Source organism: Bos javanicus, chromosome 17 (genome assembly GCF_032452875.1).
Source record: "Bos javanicus breed banteng chromosome 17, ARS-OSU_banteng_1.0, whole genome shotgun sequence".
Classification (NCBI taxonomy): Eukaryota; Metazoa; Chordata; class Mammalia; order Artiodactyla; family Bovidae; genus Bos; species Bos javanicus.
The window spans coordinates 29,457,933-29,485,056 of NC_083884.1; the positions used below are offsets into that span (position 1 = coordinate 29,457,933).

The 27,124-nt window shown below is 37.8% G+C and overlaps 1 protein-coding gene and 1 non-coding gene across 3 annotated transcripts in view; one reads left to right on the top strand and one right to left on the bottom strand.

Annotated features, from left to right (window-relative positions):
- The window catches only part of SCLT1 (sodium channel and clathrin linker 1), a 225,907-nt gene that overhangs the window by 157,077 nt on the left and 41,706 nt on the right, over positions 1-27,124 (top strand). For both annotated transcript variants that reach the window (XM_061384197.1, XM_061384198.1), the window contains exons 17-18: positions 687-879; positions 9,145-9,341. In XM_061384197.1, coding sequence (XP_061240181.1) covers positions 687-879; positions 9,145-9,341 — 390 coding nt within the window. The remainder of the gene's footprint in view (positions 1-686; positions 880-9,144; positions 9,342-27,124) is intronic.
- On the bottom strand, positions 22,640-22,766 carry LOC133229284 (small nucleolar RNA SNORA25). The gene has a single exon (XR_009730519.1). It is a non-coding gene; the product is annotated as a small nucleolar RNA SNORA25 (small nucleolar RNA).

Below are 27,124 nucleotides of genomic sequence, written 5' to 3' on the forward strand. Positions count from 1 at the left end.
GAGCTACAAGTATTATGGCAGTAAAGGATCTTATATATTTCCTATGACACCCAATGACTAGGGAATGTTCATAGTACTTGATTACCTGGGATTGAAAAGATGGAAATTTTAAAAGATAGGAATAAAAATTAGCAGTATGTTGAAACAATATACATGTTTGGAGGTCTTGTCCCTCAGTAATCCATTGTTGAGAAAGTTCAAGAAATATAACCTGTTTAAACTGTGATAAAATAAAATAAGTTTATACAACTAGCAGGTTTTTTTTTTATTTGAATTGTCTTATGATAATTCATAATTTAGTATAGTCACCAAATGTCTTCTACAGAGTTGATTGATGATTAAAGGAGTTTTGATTATTACCTGTCCACCTTCCTCATCATTAGCTTTCGTTTGTCCTCCTGAAGTCCTTGATTCTCAGTGTTAGTAATACTTGGAAAGAGGTTTCACGTTGACTTCCTTAGTGAGTGATAGCAATTCAGTTTTCTGTTATTAGTTAAGATTGCTAAATGGAGTATATTTGGTTGGTGTAACATACATTGTAAAACCGCACAGTTTAAGTCTACAGTGAAGATAAATGACTCAGAACAAAGAAAACAAGTCTGCAGTATAAAATATGGACAGACTTCTTGACGTCTATTCCAGATCATTAAGTTTAAAGGTTCTTTTTGTTTTGTTTTTTTAATCAGTTCCTCGGAAGAGATATCACGTTGCCAAGAAATGATTCAGAAACTTCAAAATATATTGGAGTCTGAGAGAGAGAACTGTGGATTTGTCAGTGAACAAAGGTTGAAACTTCAGCAGGAAAATGAACAGTTACAGAAACAGACTGAAGATTTGAGAAAGATTGCTCTCGAGGTTCAAAAAAAAGCCAAATTAAAGGTATATACAAATCTAATTAGAATTAAATGTGTACCTATGAAATTCAAAATATAGAGAATATTTACAGAGACCTATTAAAACATTTTTAAGACCTCTTTTTTTTAGTTTTTGCCTTCTCATCAGATAGCACTAAATCATAATGCAGAGCATTAACCAGTCTTTTCTGTATTGTAGAACTTGGCAAGCACACTTGAAAATGATTGCTTTCGCTCTCCACACACAAAAAAATGCTTTTCCAACCATGAAATGCACTGATATTCCTGCCAAAGCAATTTAAGCGGTGCTAGCAAAACTATAGATAACTTTACGGACTGCTGTCCTCTTTTCCCTCTAAAATGTGCTGTACTCAGTCGCTCCGTCATGTCCGACTCTTTGCAACCCCATGGACCTGCCAGGCTTCTCTGTCCATGGGGATTCTCCAGGCAAGACTACTGAAGTAGGTTGCCATGCCCTCCTCCAGAGGAGCTTCCCAATCCAGGAATCAAACCATCTCCCGCATTGAAGGCAGATTCTTTACCATCTGAACCACCTAATAGCCACTCAAAAATAGAGCTCTTAAAACTGGCTCTGCAGATAATGGTACATCAGTATGCTCTGAGAACTACTCATAGGTAGTCTAAAAATTCCACTCCAGGGAAAAGGCAAGGGACAAAAGTGTCCTCTGGAAAAAAATTCCCTTTTCTCTCTCCTCCCCACCTGCTTCTTTCTCTAATGCTTATATGATTTGGCAGTAGGGATGTGATAACCTGTTTGAGGGAATTTCAAGCACAGGTATCACCATCAGTATGTTGCCTGCCTTTCCCCATTCTGTGTGACTTTTGTAAAAGTGGCATTAACTCTTTTTTTTTATTTTAGTTGACCTTATTATGTTTCATTTATATATAAAACATAGCTATTTATATTAAATATATATGCTTTTGAATACTATTTAAAAATTTTAAAAATTATTTAGAACTGTATCAGTTGATTGTATTTGTGTCTGGGGTGCGAAGGGGGAGTCCTTAAAAGTGGCGTTTACTTTTTATGAGAAAGGTCTGTGTCTTCCATTTTCATAGTAAGGACATGGGGCGGTAGCATTAGTGTTTCACTTGGTCTTTCACTACTGTGAGGACTCATAAGAAGCCACATCCCAACCTAATTCATATCAGGGTATTTTATTGAATGCCTCCTATTGCAAATGTCAAACACTGTGGCTATTTATAAAAGTAAACTGAAAAAGAGACTCTTACATATCATACAAAGAAGCTTGTGCTTTTTTGCTTTAATCTGTGAGGAATCTTTGAAAAACAAAGGGGAAAAATCACACTACCAGGTATCAAGACTTGATATAAAGCTATACTGATTAAGACAGTGTGTAATCAACAGAATAATCAACCTGATCAATAGAACAAACAGAATCCAGGGACAAACCCAGTTTTCATAATCACCTCATTATAACAAAGGCACCACAAAAGTTCAGAAGGGAAATAATTATCTTTACAATAAATATTGTGACTTCAGCTCGGTCCATATTTTTAAAATAAACCTTGATCCTTATATCACACCATTTATTTAAATTAATTTGAGCTGCCTTATAGACCTAAATGTGAAATATAAAATGATGGAGCTTCAAGGAGAAACTTCATGATCTTGGCTAAGAAAGAATTTCCTAAACAGAACAAAAAGAGAGCTAATCATAATGAAAAGGTAGATGAATTGGATTTCTTTAAAATTAAGATTTTTAACTCATCAAAAGGGACACCATTAAGAGAGTAAAAAGTAGAAGAAAGTATTTATAATACATACAACCAAAAAAAAAAGACTCATATCTAGAATATAAAAACTTTTACCAGTAAATAATGAAATAGTAAGAAAAAAAGTTAATCAAAAGAAAAAAACAGACACCCCATTTCCAAAAATGAACAAAAGAATTAGTCTATAAAAGAGAATACATGAAAAAAAGTTCAACTTCATTATTTACTGTGGAAATATAATTAAAACTATAATGAGGTACTATAGCATGCATACCAGAATGACTAAAATTTTAAAACCTGACAGTATCAAGTGTGGACAAAGTTGTAAAAAATCCAGCACCTTCGTAGGTTATTTTTGTTATATAAATTGGTACAGCCACCATTTGGTAATATCTTTTTAAGTTGGACACACATACTATGCCAAATAATAAAAATGCTAGCTACATACCCAGCTGGTATCAGTGCTTGTGTTCATCAAAATATGTGTACAAGAATATTCATAGAAATTTTAATCTTATCAAAACACTGGAAATAATTCAAATGTCCATTGATGTGAGATGACATAAATTATGGTATGTTCATATATGGAATAGATGAAAAGAATGAACTGCATCTATAAGCAGTGGCAGATGAGTCTCACAGACATAATATTGGAAAAAGAAGCCAGACATTAAAAAACTTACAGTATATTAATTTCATTATATGCAAATGAAGAACAGGCATAATTACCTATAAGGATGGGATCAGAATAGTGGTTGCATTTTCAGTGGATGAATACTGATTAGAAGGGCACATAAGAGAGCCAGTTTCTGAGGTAGCTAAATCTGGGTGGTGATGCTTATATGTCACTATATGTATAAAAATTGAGTTGTACCCTTAAAATTCATGTTCAATATGTCATTGTAAGCTAGAGAGAGGTAAATCTTGGCAGAAGAAGGTAAGTAGAATTATAGATCAAGCAGGAGTGGCTATGAATTTAATGATTATGGAAACTAGGCGATAAGCATATAGGGATTCATTGTAAAGTTTTTCTATTGTGTATATGCTTGAAAGTTTCTATATTGAAACATTTCCATAATTTAAAAATGACAGTGTACTTTGAAAAAATCTTAAATTTTCTTATTTTTAAATGTCATATTATAAATTTCATATGAATTAATAACTAAAAACTATTAGTGACCATATACAGCATTAGTAGGAAATGAAGTTGAATATTTAACTGATAGATGGGAAAGAACTTTGTCAGCAAAACTGAAAAATGGGAGAATTGCAAATAAATAAATATACTGATAGATTTATATATAAGGTTTTTGTTTTTGTTTTTTTTTAATTTTATTTTGTTTTTAAACTTTACAAAATTGTATTAGTTTTGCCAAATATCGAAATGAATCTGCCACAGGTATACATGTGTTCCCCATCCTGAACCTTCCTCCCTCCCCATACCATCCCTCTGGGTCGTCCCAGTGCACCAGCCCCAAGCAACCAGTATCGTGCATCAAACCTGGAATGGCAACTCGTTTCATACATGATATTATACATGTTTCAATGCCATTCTCCCAAATCTTCCCACCCTCTCCCTCTCCAACAGAGTCCATAAGACTGTTCTATACATCAGTGTCTCTTTTGCTGTCTCGTACACAGGGTTATTGTTACCATCTTTCTAAATTCCATATATATGCGTTAGTATACTGTTTTTAAATATTTAAAACAACTTTAAAAATATTTTAAAGAGAAATAACTGGATGAAATAGTTTTAATAAATATGACAGAAGACAAAGATCATACAAGGAGCTTTAAAAAATATGAAAAAATTGTAACCCAATAGGGAAACATGTATGAGACGTGAGCAGAATTCACAAACTAAGAAAAACAAATTGCTAATAAACAAGTTTTTTAAAAGTTTAAACTCTGTATTAATTAACTGCAAAGTTGTCAGTTTGAGTGAATGTGCAGCTGCAGTTGTAAAATGGTACACATTGAGAGTCTATAAAATTTAGTCATAATAGAATAATTACAGTGTCTTATAATTTAAGGAAGTTCATTGCAACATTATTTGTAATAAATTAAAAACAACCTATCTAGAAATAGTTAAATTATGGTACATTTATAAAGTGCTGTATTGAGTCATCATTAAAAATCACGTTTCCAAATAATTTATAATGTGTATTGTTATGTCCTAAGTATTTTTTAAAATGAAAACTAAAAATAAAAATATATTTAAAAAATATTTTAAAATATTTTTTAAAATATATATATGTATTTATATATATTGTAATCCTGTATCCACTAATCTCAATTTTAAAATTCATAAATAACAATGATGTCAAAGTTAGAGGTAGTTATCTCTCTGAGTTGTAGATTACAGAGACTATATATTTGTCTTTTTAATTTTTTTATATTTTGCATAATTTTACAGTATACTTGTGTTTTGGGGATTGGGTTCTTATAATGGGAGAGAAGGGAATGCATGAATTTCCCCTACTTGATACTGCATTTAGTCTATCTTTAATTCAGAATAATAACTGATGTTTCTTGGAAAAACAAAAAGAAAGTTTTCCTACCAGAAATGCTCCCTTTATGCCTGTAGCTAAAGAAAAGAATCATTGGTGAATAAGGGACTGCTGCTAAGTCACTTCAGTCGTGTCCGACTCTGTGCGACCCCATAGACGGCAGCCCACCAGGCTCCCCCATCCCTGGGATTGTCTAGGCAAGAATACTGGAGTGGGTTGCCATTTCCTTCTCCAGTGCATGGAAGTGAAAAGTCAAAGTGAAGTCGCTCAGTCGTGTCTGACTCTTAGCGACCCCATGGACTGCAGCCTACCAGGCTCCTCTGTCCATGGGATTTTCCAGGCAAGAGTACTGCAGTGGGGTGCCATTGCCTTCTCCAAAATAAGGGACTGCTACTGCTGCTAAGTCACTTCAGTCGTGTCCGACTCTGTGCGACCGCATAGATGGCAGCCCACCAGTCTCTGCCGTCCCTGGGATTCTCCAGGCAAGAACACTGGAGTGGGTTGCCATTTCCTTCTCCAAAATAAGGGACTAGATAGCTGTAATTCTGTTTTATGGAGGAGGGCTGTCAGATAAATTGCTTTGTAGCTGATTCCTTCTTTGACAACGTAAGAATCTAGTACTACACTTTGCTGCTTTTCTCCCCCATGAAAAAGTGTGGGATCTTTAGGAGCCAGAAAGATCAAAACAGTTGGTTATTCAGAGGGCAGTTGGTTGAGAACCATAACAACTTTTTTATGAAGTTTTCATTTGATCTTAAAGCCACTACCCAGTTTCCTCTTTTCCTAACTCCTTCCTTCTTTCTGCAAAGGATCTACATATCTTTGTGGTCTAAATACTCCTCATAAAAATATAAAATTCGGAGATGGTTAGTTTTTAGCAATCCTGTCTACATGAGTGAATAGTTTTGTGCAAAGGAAGGACACAAAGGAAGAGGGGAAGGAGACCATAAATCTGTTTTTCCGACCCTGCATTCTGAATTGAATCATTAGTAAGACTTTTGTTTTGAAGACAGAGTTGTCTTGGCCCTTATCCATCCTGCATCATTGCAGACCTGTCCAGTTTAAGTCGGAACTGTGTCAACTGAAGGATCTGGGGTTCATTCAAAGACTGAATTTTGATACCTTTATTATGATTCAGACACTAAAGATGTAATAGTAAACGGAAAAGACATGGTCCCCATCCTTAACAACTTATTATTTGCATGGAGGTAGGCAAACTTTAATTGTATCTTTGCAAACTAGTAAATGCTCTTTAGGAAAAGCATAGGACACTATGAGAGCTTTTTCTAGATAGATAGTAAGAGAATTTCCCTGTGGGAGCAATAAGGTAGCTAAGTTCTAAAAGTTGAGTAGAAATAACTAAGATAAGCAGGAGGGGAAAGATTATTCTAGTCAAAGGGAGCATGTAAGAAGATCCAGGAATGAGAATGCATTGTGACAGAAACAAAGAGAAGGGAACAGTAGTATAACACAGTCTCATAGAATTAGGTAGAGAGCAGGTTATCATGAAGGACCTTGGAATAAGGCTTGTCAAGCTTGTCAAGTAGAAATGGGGAGTTAACTAGGCAGGAAGAGTGATAAAACTATGTAGATTTATAGACCAGTTTTTAATACATGATGTATGTGAGAGAGACAGAGGCAGAATTAAATATTTCCACCTAAGATATCAGAACCGTGGCTTCTCCAGAGAAAGTGGAGATCGAGGCAAGGAAGGATATTCAGTTCAAAATTTGTAAAATTCAGTAATTTAAAAATGTTTTAAATAGAGCAGAAGTCACAGAGCCTCAGGAGGCTTGCCCAGGAGTAATACGATACAAAATTAATAAATCCAAGGTAGTTTTTCCAGTGCCAGTGTTTATAAAGTCAGTCTTGTACTTGTGTACCATTTGAGAAAGCAAGTTTAAGAGATTTAGGAAGTGTGCAGCATTGAGCAGAAGTAATGAGGACAGAATGTTTGTAGTTTTCCCCCACGAGCCATGAGTTTAGCTGTTGTTGAGTTTTCTTTGTTTTTTGAATCAATAAAATTGAGGCTTCTTATTCATTCTTTTTTCAGTTTGAAAGTAGTCATATTTAATAACTTACTAGAAGCCATTCCAGCTGTGACCATTTTTAAAGTACATTTCTTTAAAATATCACAAGATAGGTGTTCCTTATAATATTTCTTGAGTGTAGCAAGATACAGATAGCCTGAGAGTAAAAGAAATTGTTCTAGTAACTACTTAACTATTTTATCAGTTGCCTCAAATATGGTAATAGGTAGTTTCATTCTAGATGTATATGAAAGCAGACAGTTCATTGCATACATTGGGTCCTTTAGAGCATTCGGGTTAATTCTCTCCTTGAACCTCAAGTTGAGAAAGCTTTAGGGTATCCAAAGAGCATTTATTCATATGTTCATTCTACATTAAGGTTTTTTTTTTTTACTATAATAACATAAATAACCTAGAAATAATTGAAGACATTTACATATAACTTTCTGAAAAGCATTTTAGTCTTTTCTGGAGGGGAGGGGAAATTGTCCGTGTATACCGTAACTGTGGTAGTAAAGGAATTCCCGTATATAATTTTTTTTTTAACTTTACAAAGCTCTTTGAAAGAACCTGAACTTTAGTATGTAAATCAAAAGTGGCTTGAGGAGCCTCTCAGAGGAGCTTTTGATGAACACATCAGGGTGCTGGGAGCATGGCATACTTGGAGAGGGCTTGGAAGCTCTGCACACCCCCTACCATCCTGTACCTTGTTGTGTATCTCTATTCCATCTGGCTCTGCTGGAGTTGTATCCTTTATAATAAGCCAATAAACATCTTTTTGTGTATTTTAAAAAACATAAATGGCTTCAATTTAAACCCAGCTCTCAGTTACTAAGAGCATGAACATTTATTGTCCATCCAGGCAGCAAAAGTAAAAATAGATCATGAAAGCAGGTTTATATTAGTGGTATGTTTTTTTCCTACTGTCATTTCAAGGTGTTGGGGAAAGTGTTAAAAAATGTGTCAGTCAGTCAGTTCAGTTCATTCGCTCAGTCGTGTCCAGCTCTTTGCGACCCCATGAATCGCAGCACGCCAGGCCTCCCTGTCCCATCACCAATTCCCGGAGTTCACTCAGACTCACGTCCATCGAGTCAGTGATGCCATCCAGCCATCTCATCCTCTGTCATCCCCTTCTCCTCCTGCCCCCAATCCCTCCCAGCATCAGAGTCTTTTCCAGTGAGTCAACTCTTCACATGAAGTGGCCAAAGTACTGGAGTTTCAGCTTCAGCATCATTCCTTCCAAAGAAATCCCAGGGCTGATCTCCTTCAGAATGGACTGGTTGGATCTCCTTGCAGTCCAAGGGACTCTCAAGAGTCTTCTCCAACACCACAGTTCAAAAGCATCAATTCTTTGGCGCTCAGCCTTCTTCACAGTCCAACTCTCACATCCATACATGACCGCTGGAAAAACCATAGCCTTGACTAGCCGGACCTTTGTTGGCAAAGTAATGTCTCTGCTTTTGAATATGCCATCTAGGTTGGTCATAACCTTCCTTCCAAGGAGTAAGTGTCTTTTAATTTCATGGCTGCAGTCACCATCTGCAGTGATTTTGGAGCCCAAAAAATAAAGTCTGACACTGTTTCCACTGTTTCCCCATCTATTTCCCATGAAGTGATGGGGCCAGATGCCATGATCTTCATTTTCTGAATGTTGAGCTTTAAGCCAACTTTTTCACTCTCCTCTTTCACTTTCATCAAGAGGCTTTTTAGTTCCTTTTCACTTTCTGCCATAAGGGTGGTGTCATCTGCATATCTTAGGTTATTGATATTTCTCCATCTTAATTCTGCTTTCATTAAATTTATACTATAACATAGGATAAGTCTTCATCTATGATGGAGACAAATTGTAAAATTAATTTTTATATAGATTCCTCATCCAAACATTTCTATGCCACAGACCACACAATAAATGATTGTATTTATCAGTGATCACTATGTCTCCTAGAATAACAGAAAAGAAAAAGAAAATACTATTTTCATTTTATTCCTTAGATCAGTACAATGGAGCATGAATTTTCAATAAAGGAACATGCGTTTGAAGTTCAATTAAGAGAAATGGAAGACAGTAATCGAAATTCCACTGTTGAACTGAGGCATCTCTTAGCTACTACACAGAAAGCAGCCAATAGGTGGAAAGAAGAAACAAAGAAACTCACTGAAAGTGCAGAAATTAGAATCAATAATCTAAAGTAAGTCCACTATTAATTCTTTGGTACATTGTACAGAAAAATTATTTAACCTTTAGTTTAATGTCCTTGCCATAATCTTTTTGTAAAAATATGTAAGTCTGTACCTTATATTTTTTACAACAAATATTAAATTACTATGAAAAATGTTGACAATTATAGATCAAACTAACATTGTTTGTTTTATAAATTGTATGCATATCCCAGGAAATACAATGATTTTTGTTGGACATGGCAGTTTAGAATCTTAATACTATTCATGTATAGATATAGCATAGTAATGTTCCGTAGTTGCAACAGAATCTATTTGGCCTGCAAAGCCTAATATTTGTTCTTTGGCCCTTTAAGAAAAAGTTTGCTGACGTTTGCCCAGGAAGAACGTGAACTTTTATGATGAATGAAATGGGAAGCTATGAAGGGCTTTTAACAAAATAATATGATCGAGCTTAAATGTTCAACAGGTCACTTTGACTGCTCTATGATGAATAGCCTGGAGAGGGTCAAGGGTAGAAGAAGAGAAAAGATGAATCAGTACTGTGACAATCCAAGTACAAAATGATGGTAACTTGGATTAAGTTTCAAAGGACTGGAAATCATTTTTTTAAAGTTTGCTTTGGGCCATGTTAAGTATGAGCTACCTAAAAGATCTTTAAGTCAGAATAAAAAAAAAAAAAGAATATCACCTTGTTAGGTTCACAAGTTTGGAGTTCAGGGAAGATATTGCAACAAGAGCTATAAATTTAGGAGTGATTAAAATACACATAATTTTTAAAGTCATGGAATGAGAAGGTATAGAAAATAAGTCTGGATAGGGAAATTAGGCAACTGAGGACTAAGTTCTAAAATTTAGTTTGGAGAAATGAAAATTTAGCTGAGCCTGAGAAAAAATTCTGGGACAAACAGGAGAAAGAATAGTAAAAAAAAAAAAAAAAAAAAAAGAATGACATAAAAATAGACGATATTTACTTTTTACAGATGGATAAACGGAGTCTGAGTGACATAAAGGAACTTGTTCAAGGTCAGATAGCTAACAAAGTAAAAGATCCTGGTTTCAAATTTAGTCAGCTTGGATAGAGTCAATATGGTCCTAACCATTAAAGTTTGCTTTGTTTTTTTTTTTTTTTTTGCCAGTTTATTTCTTTTTATTGAAGTGTAGTTGCTGTACAATATTATATGTTCTAGGTGCACAATATAGTGATTCACAACATTTTAATTTATAGTTACTGTAAAATATTGGGTATATTCCCTGTGTTGCACAATATATGCTTTTGCTTATTTTATACCTAGTAGTTTGTACCTCCGAATCCACCACCCCTATACTAACCCTCCCCACTTCTCTCTCCCCACCAATAACCACAGTTTGTTTTCTGTAGCTGCAAGCCTGTTTCTTTTTGTTATATTCACTAGTTTCTTTTCTTGGCCAAGTAGTATTCTACTGTGTATATATTTCACGTCTTCTTTATCCATTCATCTATTGATGGACACTTAAGTTGCTTCCATTTTTTGGCAATTGTAAATATTGCTGCTGTGAACTTTGGAGTGCATGTATCTTTTCGAATTAGTGGGTTTTTTTTTCTTTCAGATGAATACCCAAGGGTGGAATTGGTACTTCTATTTTTAGTTTTTGAGAAACCTCCATACTGTTTTTTTCTCCCCCTCCTTACTGTTATCGACAGTGAGTGCATCAGTTTACATTCTCACCAGCAGTGTACTAGCATTCCATTTTCACCACATTTTTGCCAGCACTTGTTATTTGTGTTCCTTTTGATGTTAGCCATTCTGACAGGTGTGTAGTGATATCTTATTGTGGTTTTGATTTGCATTTCCCTGATGATAGTGATATTGGACATCTTTTCATATGCCTATTGGCCATCTGTGTGTCCTTTTTGGGAAAATGTCAGATAAGCAGGTATCACTGTAAACTTCCTTCTTAGACCTGGTTTTACTGTGTCCCGTAAGTTTTGAATTGTTGTGTTTTCATTTTCATTTGTCTCTAGGAATTTTAAAAATTTCCTCTCTGATTTAGTGCTCTATTGATGATTTTGTAGCTATAGTTTGGCCTCCACGTTTGTAGTTTTATAGTTTTTTCCTGTAGTTGATTTCTAGTTGCATAGATTTGTGATTGAAAAAGATACTTGATATGATCTCAGTTTTCTTAAATTTATCAAGGCTTATTTTCTGGCCTAGCATGTTATCTGTCCTGGAGAATGTTCCATTTGCACTTGAAAAGAATGTGTATTTTGTTGCTTTCAGGTAGAATATTCTCTCTGTATGTAAATTAAGTTCATTTGATCTAATGTGTCATTTAAGGCAAGGATTTCCTTACTAACTGTATGTCTGGATGATCTGTCCATTGATGTAAGTGGGATGTTAAAGTCCCTGACTATTATTATTTCCTGTCAGTTTCTCCTATTATGTCCATTAATATTTACCTTATATATTTAGGTGCTCATATATGGGGTGCATATACATTTATATTTGTTATATCTTTTTCTTGAATTTATCCCTTGATTATTATGTGTTGTCCTCCTTTGTCTCTTCCAGCAGTCTTAATCTTACAGTCTGTTTTATCTAAGTATTGCTACTCTGGCCGTCTCTTGATTTCCATTTGTATGGAATACCTGTTTCCATTTCCTCACTTTAGCTTTGTGTGTGTCTCTAGATCTGAAGTCTCTTGTAGGCAGCATGTGTATGGGTCTTGTTTTTGTATACAGTCAGCCAGTCTATGTCTTTTGGTTGGAGCATTTAGACAATTCAAAATTAAGATAATTATTGAGATGTACTTACTGCCATTTTGTTAATTGTTTGGGGCTTGTTTTTGGAGATTTTTCCTTTCTTTTGTTCTCTTCTTTGTGACTTACGACTATCTTTAGTGTTTGGATTCCTTTTTCTTTTTTATGTGTGTATGTCTGTTACAGATTTTTGTTTTGTGGTTACCACAAGGTTTTTGTAAATCATATTGCTTTAAATACAAAGCAGTTTTAATTGTTTTTTTACATTCAGTTCAGTTCAGTCGCTTAGTGGTGTCTGACTCTTTGCGACCCCAGGGACTGCGCACGCCAGGCCTCCCTGTCCATCACCAACTCCCGGAGTTCACTCAGACTCACGTGCATCGAGTCAGTGATGCCATCCAGCCATCTCATCCTCTGTCGTCCCCTTCTCCTCCCGCCTTCAATCTTTCCCAACATCAGGGTCTTTTCAAATGAGTCAGTTATTCGCATCAGGTGGCCAAAATATTGGAGTTTCAGCTTCAACGTCAGTCCTTCCAATGAACATTCAGGATTGATCTCCTTTAGGATGGACTGATTGGATCTCCTTGCAGTCCAAGGGCCTCTCAAGAGTATTCTCCAACACCACAGTTCAAAAGCATCAATTCTTCAGTGCTCAGCTTTCTTTATAGTCCAACTCTCACATCCATGCATGACTGCTGGAAAAACTATAGCCTTGACTAGACTGACCTTTGTTGGCAAAGTAATGTCTCTGCTTTTTAATATATGATGTCTAGGTTGGTCATAACTTTCCTTCCAAGGATCAAGCGTCTTTTAATTTTATGGTTGCAGTCATCATCTGCAGTGATTTTGAAGCCCCCCAAACAAATAAAATCTCTCACTGTTTCCCCTGTTTCCCCATTTATTTCCCATGAAGTGATGAGACCAAATGCCATGATCTTAACATTGTTTTACATTGCTGATCTCTAATTTCAGATGCATTGTAAATACCTGCATTTGTACTCTCTTCCCTCCATGATTACTATTTTTTATTTCATATTTTACATCTGATTGTTTTGCGTGTCCCTTAACAGCTTATTGTGGATACAGATGATTTTACTACTTTGGCCTTTGAACCTCCCTACTAGCTTTTTGTGTGGATGATTTCCTCCCTTTACTGTGTGTTTGCCTTTACTAGTGAGCTTTTCCATTCAGTAATTTTCTTGTTTTTAGTTGTGGCCTTTCTTTTTCTCCTAGATAACTTCATTTAACATTTGTTGGAAAGCTGTTTTGCTGGTGCTCAAGTTTATCTTTTGTTTATCTATAGAACTTTTAATTTCTCTGTCAAATCTGAAGGAGAACCATGCTGGGTAGAAGATTCTTGGTTGTAGGATTTTTGTTTTTTTCTTTTCATCGATTTACATATATTGTGCCACTCCTTTCTGGCCTGCCGAATTTCTGCTGGAAAATAAGGTGATAATTTATGGGCATTCCTTTGTATGGTATTTATTGGTTTTTTAATATTTTTGCTGCTTTTAATATTCTCTCTTTATCTTTAATTTTTGTCATTTTAATTATCATGTGTCTTAGTATGGTTCCTCTTTGGAACTCTCTGCACTTCCTGGACTGTTTCTTTTCCTAGGCTTAGGAACTTTTGAGTTATTATGACTTCAGATATTTTCTCCGACCCTTTCTCTCTGAAATGCTAATGCTCTGCTTGACGTTGTCAATGTATGCTTGACAATGCTTGACGTTGTCCCAGAGGTCTCTGACACTATCCTCATTTCTTTTTATTTTTTTTCTTTATCTGTACAGTGGCAGTGACTTCCCTAGTTCTGTCTTCCAGCTCACTGATGCATTCCTCTGTATCATTCAGTCTCCTGTTGTTTCCTTCTAGTGTATTTTTCATTTCATTTGTAGTCTTCATCTCTGTTTAGTTGGTCTTTTATGTTTTCTCTTTATAACAGAAACTACTAACTTCTCACTCTCTGTATGTATTCTTTTCCCGAGTTCTTTGATCATCTTTACAGTCATTACTCTGAACCCTTTCCTGGTATATTGTCTGTCTACACTTATTTCTTCATCTAGGATTTTATCTCTTCCTTCATCTGGAGTATATTCCTCTGCCTCCTCGTTTTGCCTAAGTTGCTATTTGTATCTTTACGTATGTGGTAGATTAGTCACACTTCTCAACTTTAGAGAAGCGGCCTTCTGTAGGAAACATCCTATGCATCCCAGCAGTACACTCCCCTCTCATCACTCAAACTGTAGGTTCTAGGGGTACCCCAAGAGGGCTGCATGGGTCCTTCTGTTGTGGCGGGCTGACTGTGTGGCAGTCTGGTGGGCTTGTTGTCCTGTAGCCTGATTGGTTGCCAGGCCGTATCTTATATGGATGCTCCTGTGAACTAGTTAGTGAGACCCAGTTATGAAGCAGCTTGTTGTGGAACCCTCAGGGGCCTCAGGCTAGTGCTGGCTCTCTGGTGGGCAGAGTCAGCATTTATAAGACTCTGAGCTGTTGCCTGCCCTCTGCTTTGTGATTCTAGGTCTGGGGTTAATGCCATACTAGTGGCGAGCAGAGCCGCTTCCTGGAATCTGGCTGTAGGGCCCACGGATCCCAGAGCTGATGTCAGATTGCTGATGAGCGGGGGCAGGTTCTTGACACAGTTGCTTATGGGGGATTGCTGTGTTCCAAAGCTTGTGTTGGCCTACTGTTAGTGGACTGGATATGCAGGCTGCTAGATCATGGTTTTCTTGCCTCTGGTGTCTACCTTCTGGTGGGTAAGGCTGGTCTGGAGGCTTGTGCAGGCTTCCTGGATGGCAGGGCTATTGCCTGCTCAGTGGTGGGTGGAGCGGAGTCTTGGTCCTTTGAGCAGGGCCATATTTAGAGGCAGGGAGTTGGTGATGGACAGGGAGGCCTGGTGTGCTGCAGTTCATGGGGTCGCAAAGAGTCAGACACAACTGAAGCGACTTAGCAGCAGCAGCAAGCAGCCTGTCTACTGATGAGTGGTCTGTAACCCCACTCAGTTAATTTTTTGGCCTGAAGCATCCCAATTCTGGGGCCTACAGGCTGTTGGGTGGTGTCAAGTCCTGACACTAATGAACCAGAGGGAAGATTTCAAGATGGCAGCCACAAGCATCAGTAGCTATACAATAGATAGCTCCTAAGTATGGCTACCACCAGTGTCTATGTCCACAGGAAGAGTCACAGGCATCCCCACTTCTCCCAGAGACTCTCCAACAAGGTAAGTCTGGCCCAGGCTTCAATCAAATTACTGCTTTTGCCCTGGGTCCTGGTGCATGTAGGATTTTGTGTGTGCCCTTTAAGAGTGAAGTCTATTTCCCTCAGTCCTATGGGGCTCCTGAAATTAAGCCCCACTAGCCTTCAAAGCCAGATCTCCAGGGGTTTGTGTTCACAGTACAGAACCTCCAGGCTGGGGAACCCAACATGGGGCTCAGAACTCTCACTCTGCATATAATTATCCTCCAGTTTGTGGGTTGCCCACCAGAGAGTATAGGACTTGATTATATCAGGAGTCCATCCCTCCTACCCATCTCACTGTGGCTCCTTCACTATGTCTTTAGTTTATATCTTTTCTGGTAGGTTTTGGGCTTTTTCACTGATGGCTGTTCTGCAGATAGTTATTACTTTTGAGAGGAAGTGAGCTTGGAGTCTTTTTATTCTGCTAGCTTGGCCAACCCCCCTGCCCCCACCACCAACCATAGTGTTTTATAAAATGCTAGTGACTGGTTGAGTAAGATAGAACTGAGAATGAACCTTTCGGTTTGGTACCCTGTGGTGCTTTTATTATTGATAATAAAAATAAGAACAGTTTTAGTGAAATGCTGGAATGAAAATGTATTTAGAATTAGTTTGAAAGAAAGGGAAAATTTTGCTTGTGTTTATTGGTGAGCTAGGACATTTGGACCTGTCCTCTCATGGCTAAAAACGTTACATGAATTATAAAAAGCATCTATTTGCATTAAATAACAAAAAATTATTACCAGTTTGACTTTATCCAAGGAATGCAAAATTATTAAAGCATTAGAAAACAAATTGATGTAATTTACCACATTACTTATTAAAAGAGAAGAATCATAAGGTTATCTCAATAGAGATAGAAAAAGTATTTGAGAAAATTTAATATGTATCCATTTTTGATTTTTAATATGTCTCAGCAAACTAGAAATAGAATTTACTTAATTTTATAAAGGTATCTCTTCTAAATCAAACATTATTCTGAATAGCAAAACATAAATCTTAATAGCTTTTCTTTGAAGACTGGAAAGATGACCAAGACCACTATTACCACTTCTGTTAGTATTTGTACCAGAAGTCCTAATCAGTGCACTATGTCCAGAAAAGGAAATAAAAGGTATACAGACTGGAAAAGAAGAAAACAGTCATTCTTCACAGACATAATGATTGTATGTGTAGAAAATCCAAAATAATTCACAGACCAATTGTGTTTCCACATCCCAGCAACAAACATTTCAAAATAAAACTTTAAAAATAGTATAATTTATGTTGTATCAAAATATATCAAATGTCTGTGAATAAATTTAACAAAGAATGTGTAAGACTTTCTCGTGAAAACTAGGATATTAAAAATAAAGGTCTAAGTAAATAGAGATATCATATTAATTGGTCAGAATCCTTAATATTATACATTTGTTAATACCCCCTGCCCTGACGATATAGAGATATAGTGTAATCTCAGCCAAAATACTTACACATGGAGCAGTATCCAAAATATTAAGTGAAAACGAAAAAAAAAGCATAGTGTACAGTGTGTGTACTATTCTACCCTTGTCAGGGTATTTACTAGCTTTGACTGGTGAAAGGACCTAGATACAGTGGCCAGTATTCAGATGCAGGTGAGGTATCCTAAAAGAAACCAGGACTCCTTAGAGAAATGACTGATTACAGATCTCGGATAGGAAAGTACAGGATGAGCCTAGGAAACACTTTGTGGTAGCGAAAGGCATGGACAATACCAAGATTATTGGGATCAAATCAAAAGGACCCAGTAGCCAACTTGAGGAAGCTCCCACTGGCCTATATGGTGACAGTTTGATAGTTCATCAAAGAAAATATCTGCAGTAAATGTTAACATACCAAATATATTAAAAGTCTGTGACTTCAGAATGATATTAAAGAAAAAATTCTTTGGTCACCTTTGGAAGATATTATAGAAACAGCTTTTTCTGGAAAGATGAAGTTAAAATCCAGCATTTATTCTACTTTTCCTCTATTCACTGGACTTCATCAAATGCTACTTGGCCTTTTCCTATCATAACAGCCCTCACTTCACTGGTTAGGGAACCAGTGTATGGATTTTGCCAGTTAGTTGCTTAATATGTCTCCCAATTATGTATCTCAGAATCAGGAAACAACCACAAGGTAGGATTATGGACACCCTGGGCCCGCTGAGACAGCTCAAGCCGAAAGTCCTTTGATGACCCACCTGCAATTACTTCTCCTCTGCTTGATGGACCACAGTGGTATTTAGAATCTCTAGGAATTTGTCGTTTCCAGTAATCGTTAAAGTGTCTGAATTTCCCTTCCCCGTTGCATGGTTACCCTGCCTACTCTTCACAGGTCCTTTTTAGGGAAAAGCTAGGAGGAAGTATATATGAATGTATAAAAGGTTCCTTTAAAGGAACCTGCAACTTCTTCCTCCACTCAAGGGGCTCTGAATCTGAACAGATTCAAGTTTCAGTTCAGTTCAGTAGCTCAGTCGTATCCGACTCTTTGCGACCCCATGAATCGCAGCATGCCAGACCTCCCTGTCCATCACCAACTCCTGGAGTTCACCCAGACTCACGTCCATCGAATCAGTGATGCCATCCAGCCATCTCATCCTCTGTCGTCCCCTTCTCCTCCTGCCCTCAATCCCTCCCAGCATCAGAGTCTTTTCCAATGAGTCAGCTCTTCACATGAGGTGGCCAAAGTACTGGAGTTTCAGCTTTAGCATCATTCCTTCCAAAGAAATCCCAGGGCTGATCTCCTTCAGAATGGACTGGTTGGATCTCCTTGCAGTCCAAGGGACTCTCAAGAGTCTTCTGCAACACCACAGCTCAAAAGCATCAATTCTTCGGGTTAAAGAGCCATGACACTGTCTTATAGTGATTAAACACTGCTATTCATAAGATCTGGAGCTTTTCTTCTGCAGATCAAACAAGACTTGAGTAGACTGCCCATCTATTTCAATTCTAGGATGACAGTGATAAAATTATCAAGCCCCAAAGATCTCTGCAAATCAGATTCTGCGGGTTACTATTTGAACTCTACTGCTGTTGTAATGATGACTGCATTTGCTTTGGAGGTTTAAGGCCACTACATTGCCCTTGCTGTTGAGAATTGTATCATTTTCATTAAATTCAGGTAGTCCAGATCCATGGTAGCAGTTCCCACTGTCATTTCTGTCCCCCAGAGAATAGCCACTACAGAGCTCTTCAGGGATAATGAGGCACCCCTCCTGACTGTATTTCTCATAGTCCTGGTGAAGGCAGTGTCCTCTAGACCCTCCTGAAGGAGGCAGTCTCCCTGACCTCTGATAACTTTCTCAACACCAGATTCTCACGTGGGGATGAGTGTGTCCTCCTCTCTTCCTGGGGAACATTTCTCTTGAAAATATTCAGACACATTAAGGGACACTATTGATAGCTAGTGTATAGGGGCCGGGGGTGCTGGTAACCATCCTGCAGTGCTCAGCACAGCCCCACACAGCAAAGAATTTTCCAGCCAATGGTGTTAGTAGTGCCATGCTTGAGAAAGTCTGCTCCGTGCTGCACAACGAGTTTTTTACATTTCAGTATTCCATATAGGTCGCCTTTGAATCCAGATTTTGTTCAACCAACCAAGCAAACCAAAATACTTGAGCTAATTCATTGGATATAGAATATCTGCTTTGTGAGCCCATATTGGTAAACATGGCCTCATCCAGTGTTGTTGTTTTTTTTTTTTGCTGTAATCTAGCACCCTTAGGATCTAGTCACACATACTCTCTGATTTCTATGTAAAATTGGCAAAATCATGTAATTATCATGGTGCTTTCTGCCACCTCAGAGGTCTCGTCTTCTACCTCATTTCCTAGAGCTAAGTAGACTTCAATCTGGCCATAGATGTAGAAGCAATGGATGATGGCACGGTAATTCCTGAAAGAAGTTACCTATTCGTTGCAAGGCAACCTCCTTAGGTGAGTCCTTTACATATTCTTCAGGCAAAGGAGACTTACCTTCCCAAATAGAGAAGAAGAACTGCTTCTACTCTCAGAGAAAGCCTTACAGAATTTAGGGCTTCAAGGCTCCAGCTTCATTGGAGTCTGTCTGTTCACATGTCCCCATTTCAACTTGGAGGGGAAAAAAGACCCTGCGAGGTTATGCATTCAGCCTGTGGTGGTATTCAGCCATTCCTGGGATTAGACTTTGGATTTGATTTTCAGAAAATTCAGCTTTGCAACTGCTGGAGATAAGGGTTTCTTTTAGGGTAATAACAGCAGCTTCTGGCCCCCTAACCTAGACTTTGAACTCAGAATTTAAAACTCTGAGCCCTTTATTTTTATTTTCAGAGCTTTCCATTATACCTGGAAGCTGCATTATTTTCTTCATTCCCTGTCATTATTTAGTCACTCAAAATGTTACAGTATACAGGCACTTGATTATACAGGTAATAATTTAACTCTTTTACCATGGATTATCACAGTCCCCTTTACCACTGACCTTTAAATTTAAGCAGAGCATAGAACAATTCTAGGTAATTCACAACCAGTTAGAGTACCCATTCATAAGGTTATATTCTTCTGGAACTACTTCTGGTACCAATTTCTCTATGCATCAGGGTTTATTCAAGGAAACAGAACTACTCCGGACAGTACTGAATAGTAATGGAATATGGGATTTATTGTAGGAATTAGACCTTATGCAGTGGCACTGGTAGAGAATTCAATTAAATGCACTTGTCTCTGCATCTGATGCTAAACCTGAAGTCACTGTGGGTCTCTGAACCAGCAGTTGTGAAGGACAGCTGAATGCAGATGAAACAGCTCACAAGGACAAACTGAAGCCCTGTTTTCACCTGTCTCTCATCACTTCCACCTCAAACCACTTTGTGGATGACCTGCAGGAGAGGCTGCTGCCCTTCACCATGGATCTGTACATGGTCCAAGAGGCCAAAAGAGGAGGTCTAACAAGAGGCAGAAAATGGAATTGCTGAAGGTTCAGGTGGTGCCCCACACCATTATAGTGACCTAACATATCAGCAGCTGTGCAGGAGCTGCCACAGGGCCAGGTATCCTGCCAGCCTTCACAGCTACTGCACAAACTTCTCTTATGGTCAACACCAGCCCAGGACCAGGCAGGGAAAGGAATCCTGGGAAACATAATTGCAGGTTAACTAAGTCGGTGCAGTCCAAAGACACCACCATGTGCTTGTCATAGTGTAATTCTTGATGTTGTTCAGTTCACAATGCTTATGTAAGGAAGAACAAAACCATATAAAATAAATGAGGTTTAACATCAGTCTAAAGATTATGATGTGCATGCTAAGTCACTTAAGTCCTGTCTCTTTGTGACCCCATGGACTGTAGCTTGCCAGGTTCCTCTGCCCGTGGGATTTTCTAGGCAAGAATATTGGAGTGGGTTACCATTTCCTCCTTCAGAGAATCTTCCCAACCCAGGGATTGAAGCCATGTCTCTTATATCTCCTGCATTGACAGGCAGGTTCTTCACCACCGGCACCACTTGGGAAGCCACACACATATTTCTGCTGCTGCTAAGTCGCTTCAGTCGTGTCCGACACTGTGCAACCCCATAGACGGCAGCCCGCCAGGCTCCCCGTCCCTGGGATTCTCCAGGCAAGAACACTGGAGAGGGGTACCATTTCCTTCTCCAATGCATGAAAGTGAAAAGTGAAAGTGAAGTCGCTCAGTCGTTTCCGACTCTTAGCGACCCCATGGACTGCAGCCTACCAGGCTCCTCTGCCCATGGGATTTTCCAGGCAAGAGTACTGGAGTGGGGTGCCATTGCCTTCTCCGCACACATATTTATGATGGTAACTGTATGTTGAATATACACTGTTTGCCACTCTACATACTCCTTTAATCATCACAAAAGCTTTATGAAGTAAATGCTATTATGCTCCCTGTATTAGGGTTCTTCAGAGAAACAGAACCAATAAGGTGTATGTGAGAGAGAGAATGTGTGTGTGTGTGTCTGTGTGTGTAAAGGTTTATTTTAATGAATTGGTTCAAGTGATTGTACAGGCCTGGCAAGTCCAAACTCTGATTGAGAAGACTAGCAGGCTAGATAGTCAAGCTGTTCCTTTTCAAGTCCAAAGGCATTCATGCTGGAAATCTGAAAGCCAGTGTTACTGTTCGAGTCCAAAAGTCCTCTGTTGCAGAGTACCCTGTTGCTTGGAGGAAGTCAGCTTTTTGTTCTATTCAGGCCATCAACTGATTATATAAGGCCCACCCACATTATGAGAGGCGTTCTGCTTTACTCAAAGTTCAGTGACTTAAATGTAAATCTTATCCAAAAATACTATCATTGAAACATCCAGAATAATGTTTGACCAAACATCTTGACACCATGGCCCAGCCAATTTGACACATAAAATTAACCATCACACTCCCTATGTCATACATGAGGAAGCTCTGGACTTTAAAAAAATTCATACAAGTCTACAGTTCATCATCTGCAATTCTAAATTTAAAAAAACTGAAAACAGTTTTTTCCTAAGTTATCTTCCTACACTTTTGTGGCAAAATCTGACATGAAATGATAGGCTATTTTTGATACATGTGTTTCTATATATGCACACACGTATATAGATACACAGAAACATTTATTTCCTTTGTAATGCCCATTAATATGTTTTACTGAAAAATATTTATGATTGTAATCATCTCTGTCATACTCTTAACCCATAAAATACTTTTCTTGAATCCTTGGATTCTGCTATATTGTATAGGTAACTTGTGAACACCAACTAATCACTCCCAGTAGATTATTGATGGTGAATGTGTTTTGTTTTAGTTTGTATTTCCTGAGGTATGGATCAAAGCACTTGCCAAAAGGAAAGACATAGAATGTTGCATTTAACTCCCTTGAGTCTGTCAAACTAGTTTTGGTATAGCCCTGTCTGTTGCTTATAGTCTGGGGTAGAAAGATTGTTAATGCCCTTTACAAACCATGACTTCAGGAATACCACTTGATTTTTTGAAAAGTAATTTTACCCCAGTTATACATGTATTTTTTATTGTTATTACAATATAGTTAGTTTACAGTATTGTATTCGTTTCTGATTTACAGTAAACTGAATCAGTTAAATGTATACATACAGCTATTCTTTTTTACATGCTTTTCCCATGTCATTATAGAATATTGAATAGAGTCCCTTGTGCTATACAGTAGGTCCTTATTAGTTATCTATTTTTTATATATGTGTGTGTGTGTATATATATATATAGTAGTGCATATATGTTAATCCCAATCTCCCAATTTATCCCTCCTCCTTGTTCTTTCCCCCTCAGTAACCATAAATTTGTTTTCTACATCTGTGACTCTATTTCTGTTTTGTCATGGATATGAGTGGCTTGTATCTCCATCAGGAAAACATAGCACTATCAAGTGACTATTATATCCAATGGAGAATTCAGTCTTTGGTCACAGCATTAAGGGCTCCAGGATTTGGTCCCATCAGCCCTCTTTGAAATGACCTATCTATTTCTGTTTTGTAAATAAGTTCATTTATACCATTTTTTGAGATTTCACATGTAAGAGATATCATATTTGTCTTTCTCTATCTGAGTTCACTCAGCATGGCTGTCTCTAGAAGTATCCACACTGCTGCAGATGGCATCATTTCATTCTTTTTATGGACATGACTAAGAGACTTCACTTTGACTTTTCCCTTTCATGCATTGGAGAAGGAAATAGCAACCCACTCCAGTGTTCTTGCCTGGAGAATCCCAGGGACAGGGTAGCCTGGTGGGCTGCCATCTGTGGGGTCGCACAGAGTCGGAGACAACTGAAGCGACCTAGCGGTAGCATGGCTGAATGATATTCCACTGTGTATATATGTACACATCTTCTTTATCTGTTCCTCTGTTGATGGACATTTAGGTTGCCTCCGTTTCTTGGCTGTTGTAAATAGTGCTGCAGTGAATGTTGGAGTGCATGTATCTTTTCAAATTATGGTTTTCCCCAGATACATGCTTAGGAGTGGGATTGCTAGATCATATGATAGCTGTATTTTTAGTTTTTTAAGGAACCTCCTTAACTGTTCTGCACAGTGGCTATACCCACTTTACATTCCCAGCAACAACGTAGAAGGGTTCTCTTTTTTCCATACCCTCTCCAGCATTTATTTGTAGATTTTTTGATGATGGCCATTCTGACTGGTAGAAGGTAGTATCTCATTGTAATTGTGATTAACATTTCTCTAGTAATTAGTAATTTGAGCATCTTTTCATGTGTCTCTTGGCCATCTGTATGTCTTCTTTGGAGAAATGTCTATTGAGGTCTTCTGTCTCTGGATTTTTGGTTTTTTTTGTTTTGGTTTGGGGTTTTTTGTGTGTGTGCTTCATAAGCTGTTTTATACATTTTGGAGATTAATCCCTTGTTGCTTCATCTGCAAATATTTTCTTCCATTCTTTGTGTTGTCTTTTCCTTTATGTTTATAGTTTCCTTTGCTGTGCAGAAGCTTTTGAGTTTAATTAGGTCCCCTTTGTTTATTTTTGTCTGTATTTTCATTACTCTGGGAGGTGGATCCAAAAAGATCTTGCTTCAGTTTATGTCAAAGTGTATTCTACTTATGTTTTCCTCTAAGAGTTTTATTGTATCTGGCCTTACTTAGTTCTTGATCCATTTTGAGTTTGTTTTTATGTATGATGTTAGAGAATGTTGAAATTAGAGAATAGGATGATGTGTTCAAAGTGCTGAGAGGGGAGGGGGAAAAAATGCCAACCAGGAACACTCTATTAGCAGTTATCCCCTCAGAAATTTCCCAGATAAACAAAAACTGAGGAAATTCATGATCACTAGACGTGCCTTACAAGAAATGCTGAAAGGAGTTCGTCAAGCTGGAATTTAAAAAATATTAATTAGTAATATGAAAATTTACAATACAGTGATAAAGGTAAATAATCAAGTTCCGAAAACTCTAATACTGTAAAATGGTGTGTTGATAATTATAGTATAAAAGTTAAGGACCAGAGTATTAGAAATAACTATAACTACCATAATGAATACAGTTGTTAATGAATACACAATATAAAAAGAGGTAGATTACTGAAGAGGCAGGGGAGAAAAAAGGCAGTTTTTGTATTCAAGCAAAGTTTTTGTATTCAGCATAAAATAGACTGTTCTATCTGTAAGATGTTTTGAGTAAGCCTTGTGGTAACCACAAAGCAAAAATCTGTACTAGATTTGCAAAAGACAAAGAGGAGACTTGTCACAAAAATCGCCAATTCACAAAGGAAGGCAGAGAGAGAGGAAAAAAGGAGTATGAGAAGTGCAGAACAGCCAGAAGACAGTCAATGAGAAGGCATTGGTAGATTTTTACATATCAGTAATTACTCCAAATATAAGTGGATTGAGGGCTTCATTCAAAAATATAGAGCGGCTGAGTGAACTAAAGACAAGACCCATTTATATACTGCCTATAAGAGACAACTTTAAGGACACAGGCTCAAAGTGGAAACTGAAAGAGAGCAGTGGTAGCTGTACTTAAATCAGACAAAATAAGACTTTCACGTTGTAGTTCCTTTTCTAACTTCTTGGAATAGAAGCATGTCTCACAGGTTTTCATTTTTTCCTAATGCATCTATTCTTAAATGTTATAAAATTTCCACTAGATACTGACATAGCTTTAGCATATGTTTTGATGTATGTAGTATTTTCACAATTACTCAGTTTTAAATATTTTAAAATTTTTATCTTTTCTTCTTTCAGTCCATGTTATTTATAAGTACATTTTAAAATTCCTGAATAAATGGGGATATTTTTCTTATTTTATTGTTAATTACTTCTGTTTTCCATAAATACGTCTCTTAGAAACAATATGTTGTTCTTCTTTAGATCATTTAGTTCATTTATATCCAGTGTAGTCTAAACTATACTGGGATTTGTTTTCATTGTTTTAGTAGCTCAGATGGTTAAGAATCTGCCTGAAAGGCGGGAGACCTGGATTCCATCCCTGGATCAGGAAGATCCCCTGGAAAAGGGAATCTTCTGACAACCCACTCCAGTATTCTTGCCTGGAAAATTCCATGGACAGAGGAGCCTGGTGGGCTGCAGTCCATGGGGTCACAAAGAGTCAGACAAGACTGAGTGGCTAACACTTCCACTTCCATACTTCTGTCATTGCTTTCTTTCTGTTTCCTTTCTTGTACTCTTTATTGACTTAGTGTTTTTTCCCCATCATTCCACTTCTCCCCCTAAGATTTGGAAATTATATTGTCACCAGATTTTAAAGTCTGCTTTGTAATGTTTTTGTTTCACCTTACTAATTGTTTTGTGTAATTACAGTTCATTTATATTAGCCCATATATTTACCACTTTCTTTATTCTGAATTTCTTCTTCTATCTCAAGCATTCCAGCTGGAACTAGTTTCCTAGTGTCTCAGTTCAGTTCAGACGCTCAGTCGTGTCCAGCTCTTTGCGACCCCATAAACCACAGCACGCCAGGCCTCCCTGTCCATCACCAAATCCCAGACTTCACCCAAACTCAGGTCCACTGAGTCGGTGATGCCATCTAACCATTTCATCCTCTGTCGTCCGCTTCTCCTTCAGCCCTCAATCTTTCCCAGCATCAGGGTCTTTTCAAATGAGTCAGCTCTTCACATCAGGTGTCCAAAGTATTGGAGTTTCATCTTCAACATCATTCCTTCCAATGAATACCCAGGACTAATCATCTTTAGGATGGACTGGTTGGATCTCCTTGCAGTCCAAGGGACTCTCAAGAGTCTTCTCCAACACTACAGTTCAAAAACATCAATTCTTTGGCACTCAGCTTTCTTTATAGTCCAACTCTCACATCCATACATGACCACTGGAAAAACCATAGCCTTGACTAGACGGACTTTTGTTGACAACATGGTGTCTCTGCTTTTTAATGTGCTATCTAGGTTGGTCATAACGTTCCTTCCAAGGAGTAAGCATCTTTTAATTTCATGGCTGCAATCACCATCTGCAGTGATTTTGGAGTCCAGAACAATAAAGTCAGCCACTGTTTCCACTGTTTCCCCATCTATTTGCCGTGAAGTGATGGGACCAGATGCCATGATTTTAGTTATCTGAATGTTGAGTTTTAACCCAACTTTTTCACTGTCCTCTTTTACTTTTCATCAAGAGGCTCTTTAGTTCTTCACTTTCTGCCATCAGGGTGGTGTCATCTGCATATCTGAGGTTATTGATATTTCTCCCAATAGTCTTGATTCCGGCTTGTGCTTCCTCCAGCCCAGCGTTTCTCATGATGTACTCTGTATAGAAGTTAAATAAGCAGGGTGACAATATACAGCCTTGACGTACTCCTTTTCCTATTTGGAACCAGTCTGTTGTTCCATGTCCAGTTCTAACTGTTGCTTCCTAACCTGCATATAGGTTTCTCAAGAGGCAGGTCAGGTGGTCTGGTATTCCCATCTCTTTCAAAATTTTCCACAACTTATTGTGATCCACACAGTCAAAGGCTTGGCATAGTCAATAAAGCAGAAAAACATGTTTTTCTGGAACTCTCCTCCTTTTTCAATGATCCAGCAGATGTTGGCAATTTGATCTCTGGTTCCTCTGCCTTTTCTAAAACCAGCTTGAACATCTGGAAGTTCACAGTTCACGTATTGCTGAAGCCTGGTTTGGAGAATTTTGAGCATTACTTTACTAGCCTGTGAGATGAGTACAATTGTGTGGTAGTTTGAGCATTCTTTGGCATTGCCTTTCTTTGGGATTGGAATGAAAACTGACCTTTTCCTGTCCTGTGGCCACTGCTGAGTTTTCCAAATTTGCTGGCATATTGAATGCAGCACTTTCACAGCATCATCTTTCAGGATTTGAAATAGCTCAACTGGAATTCCATCACCT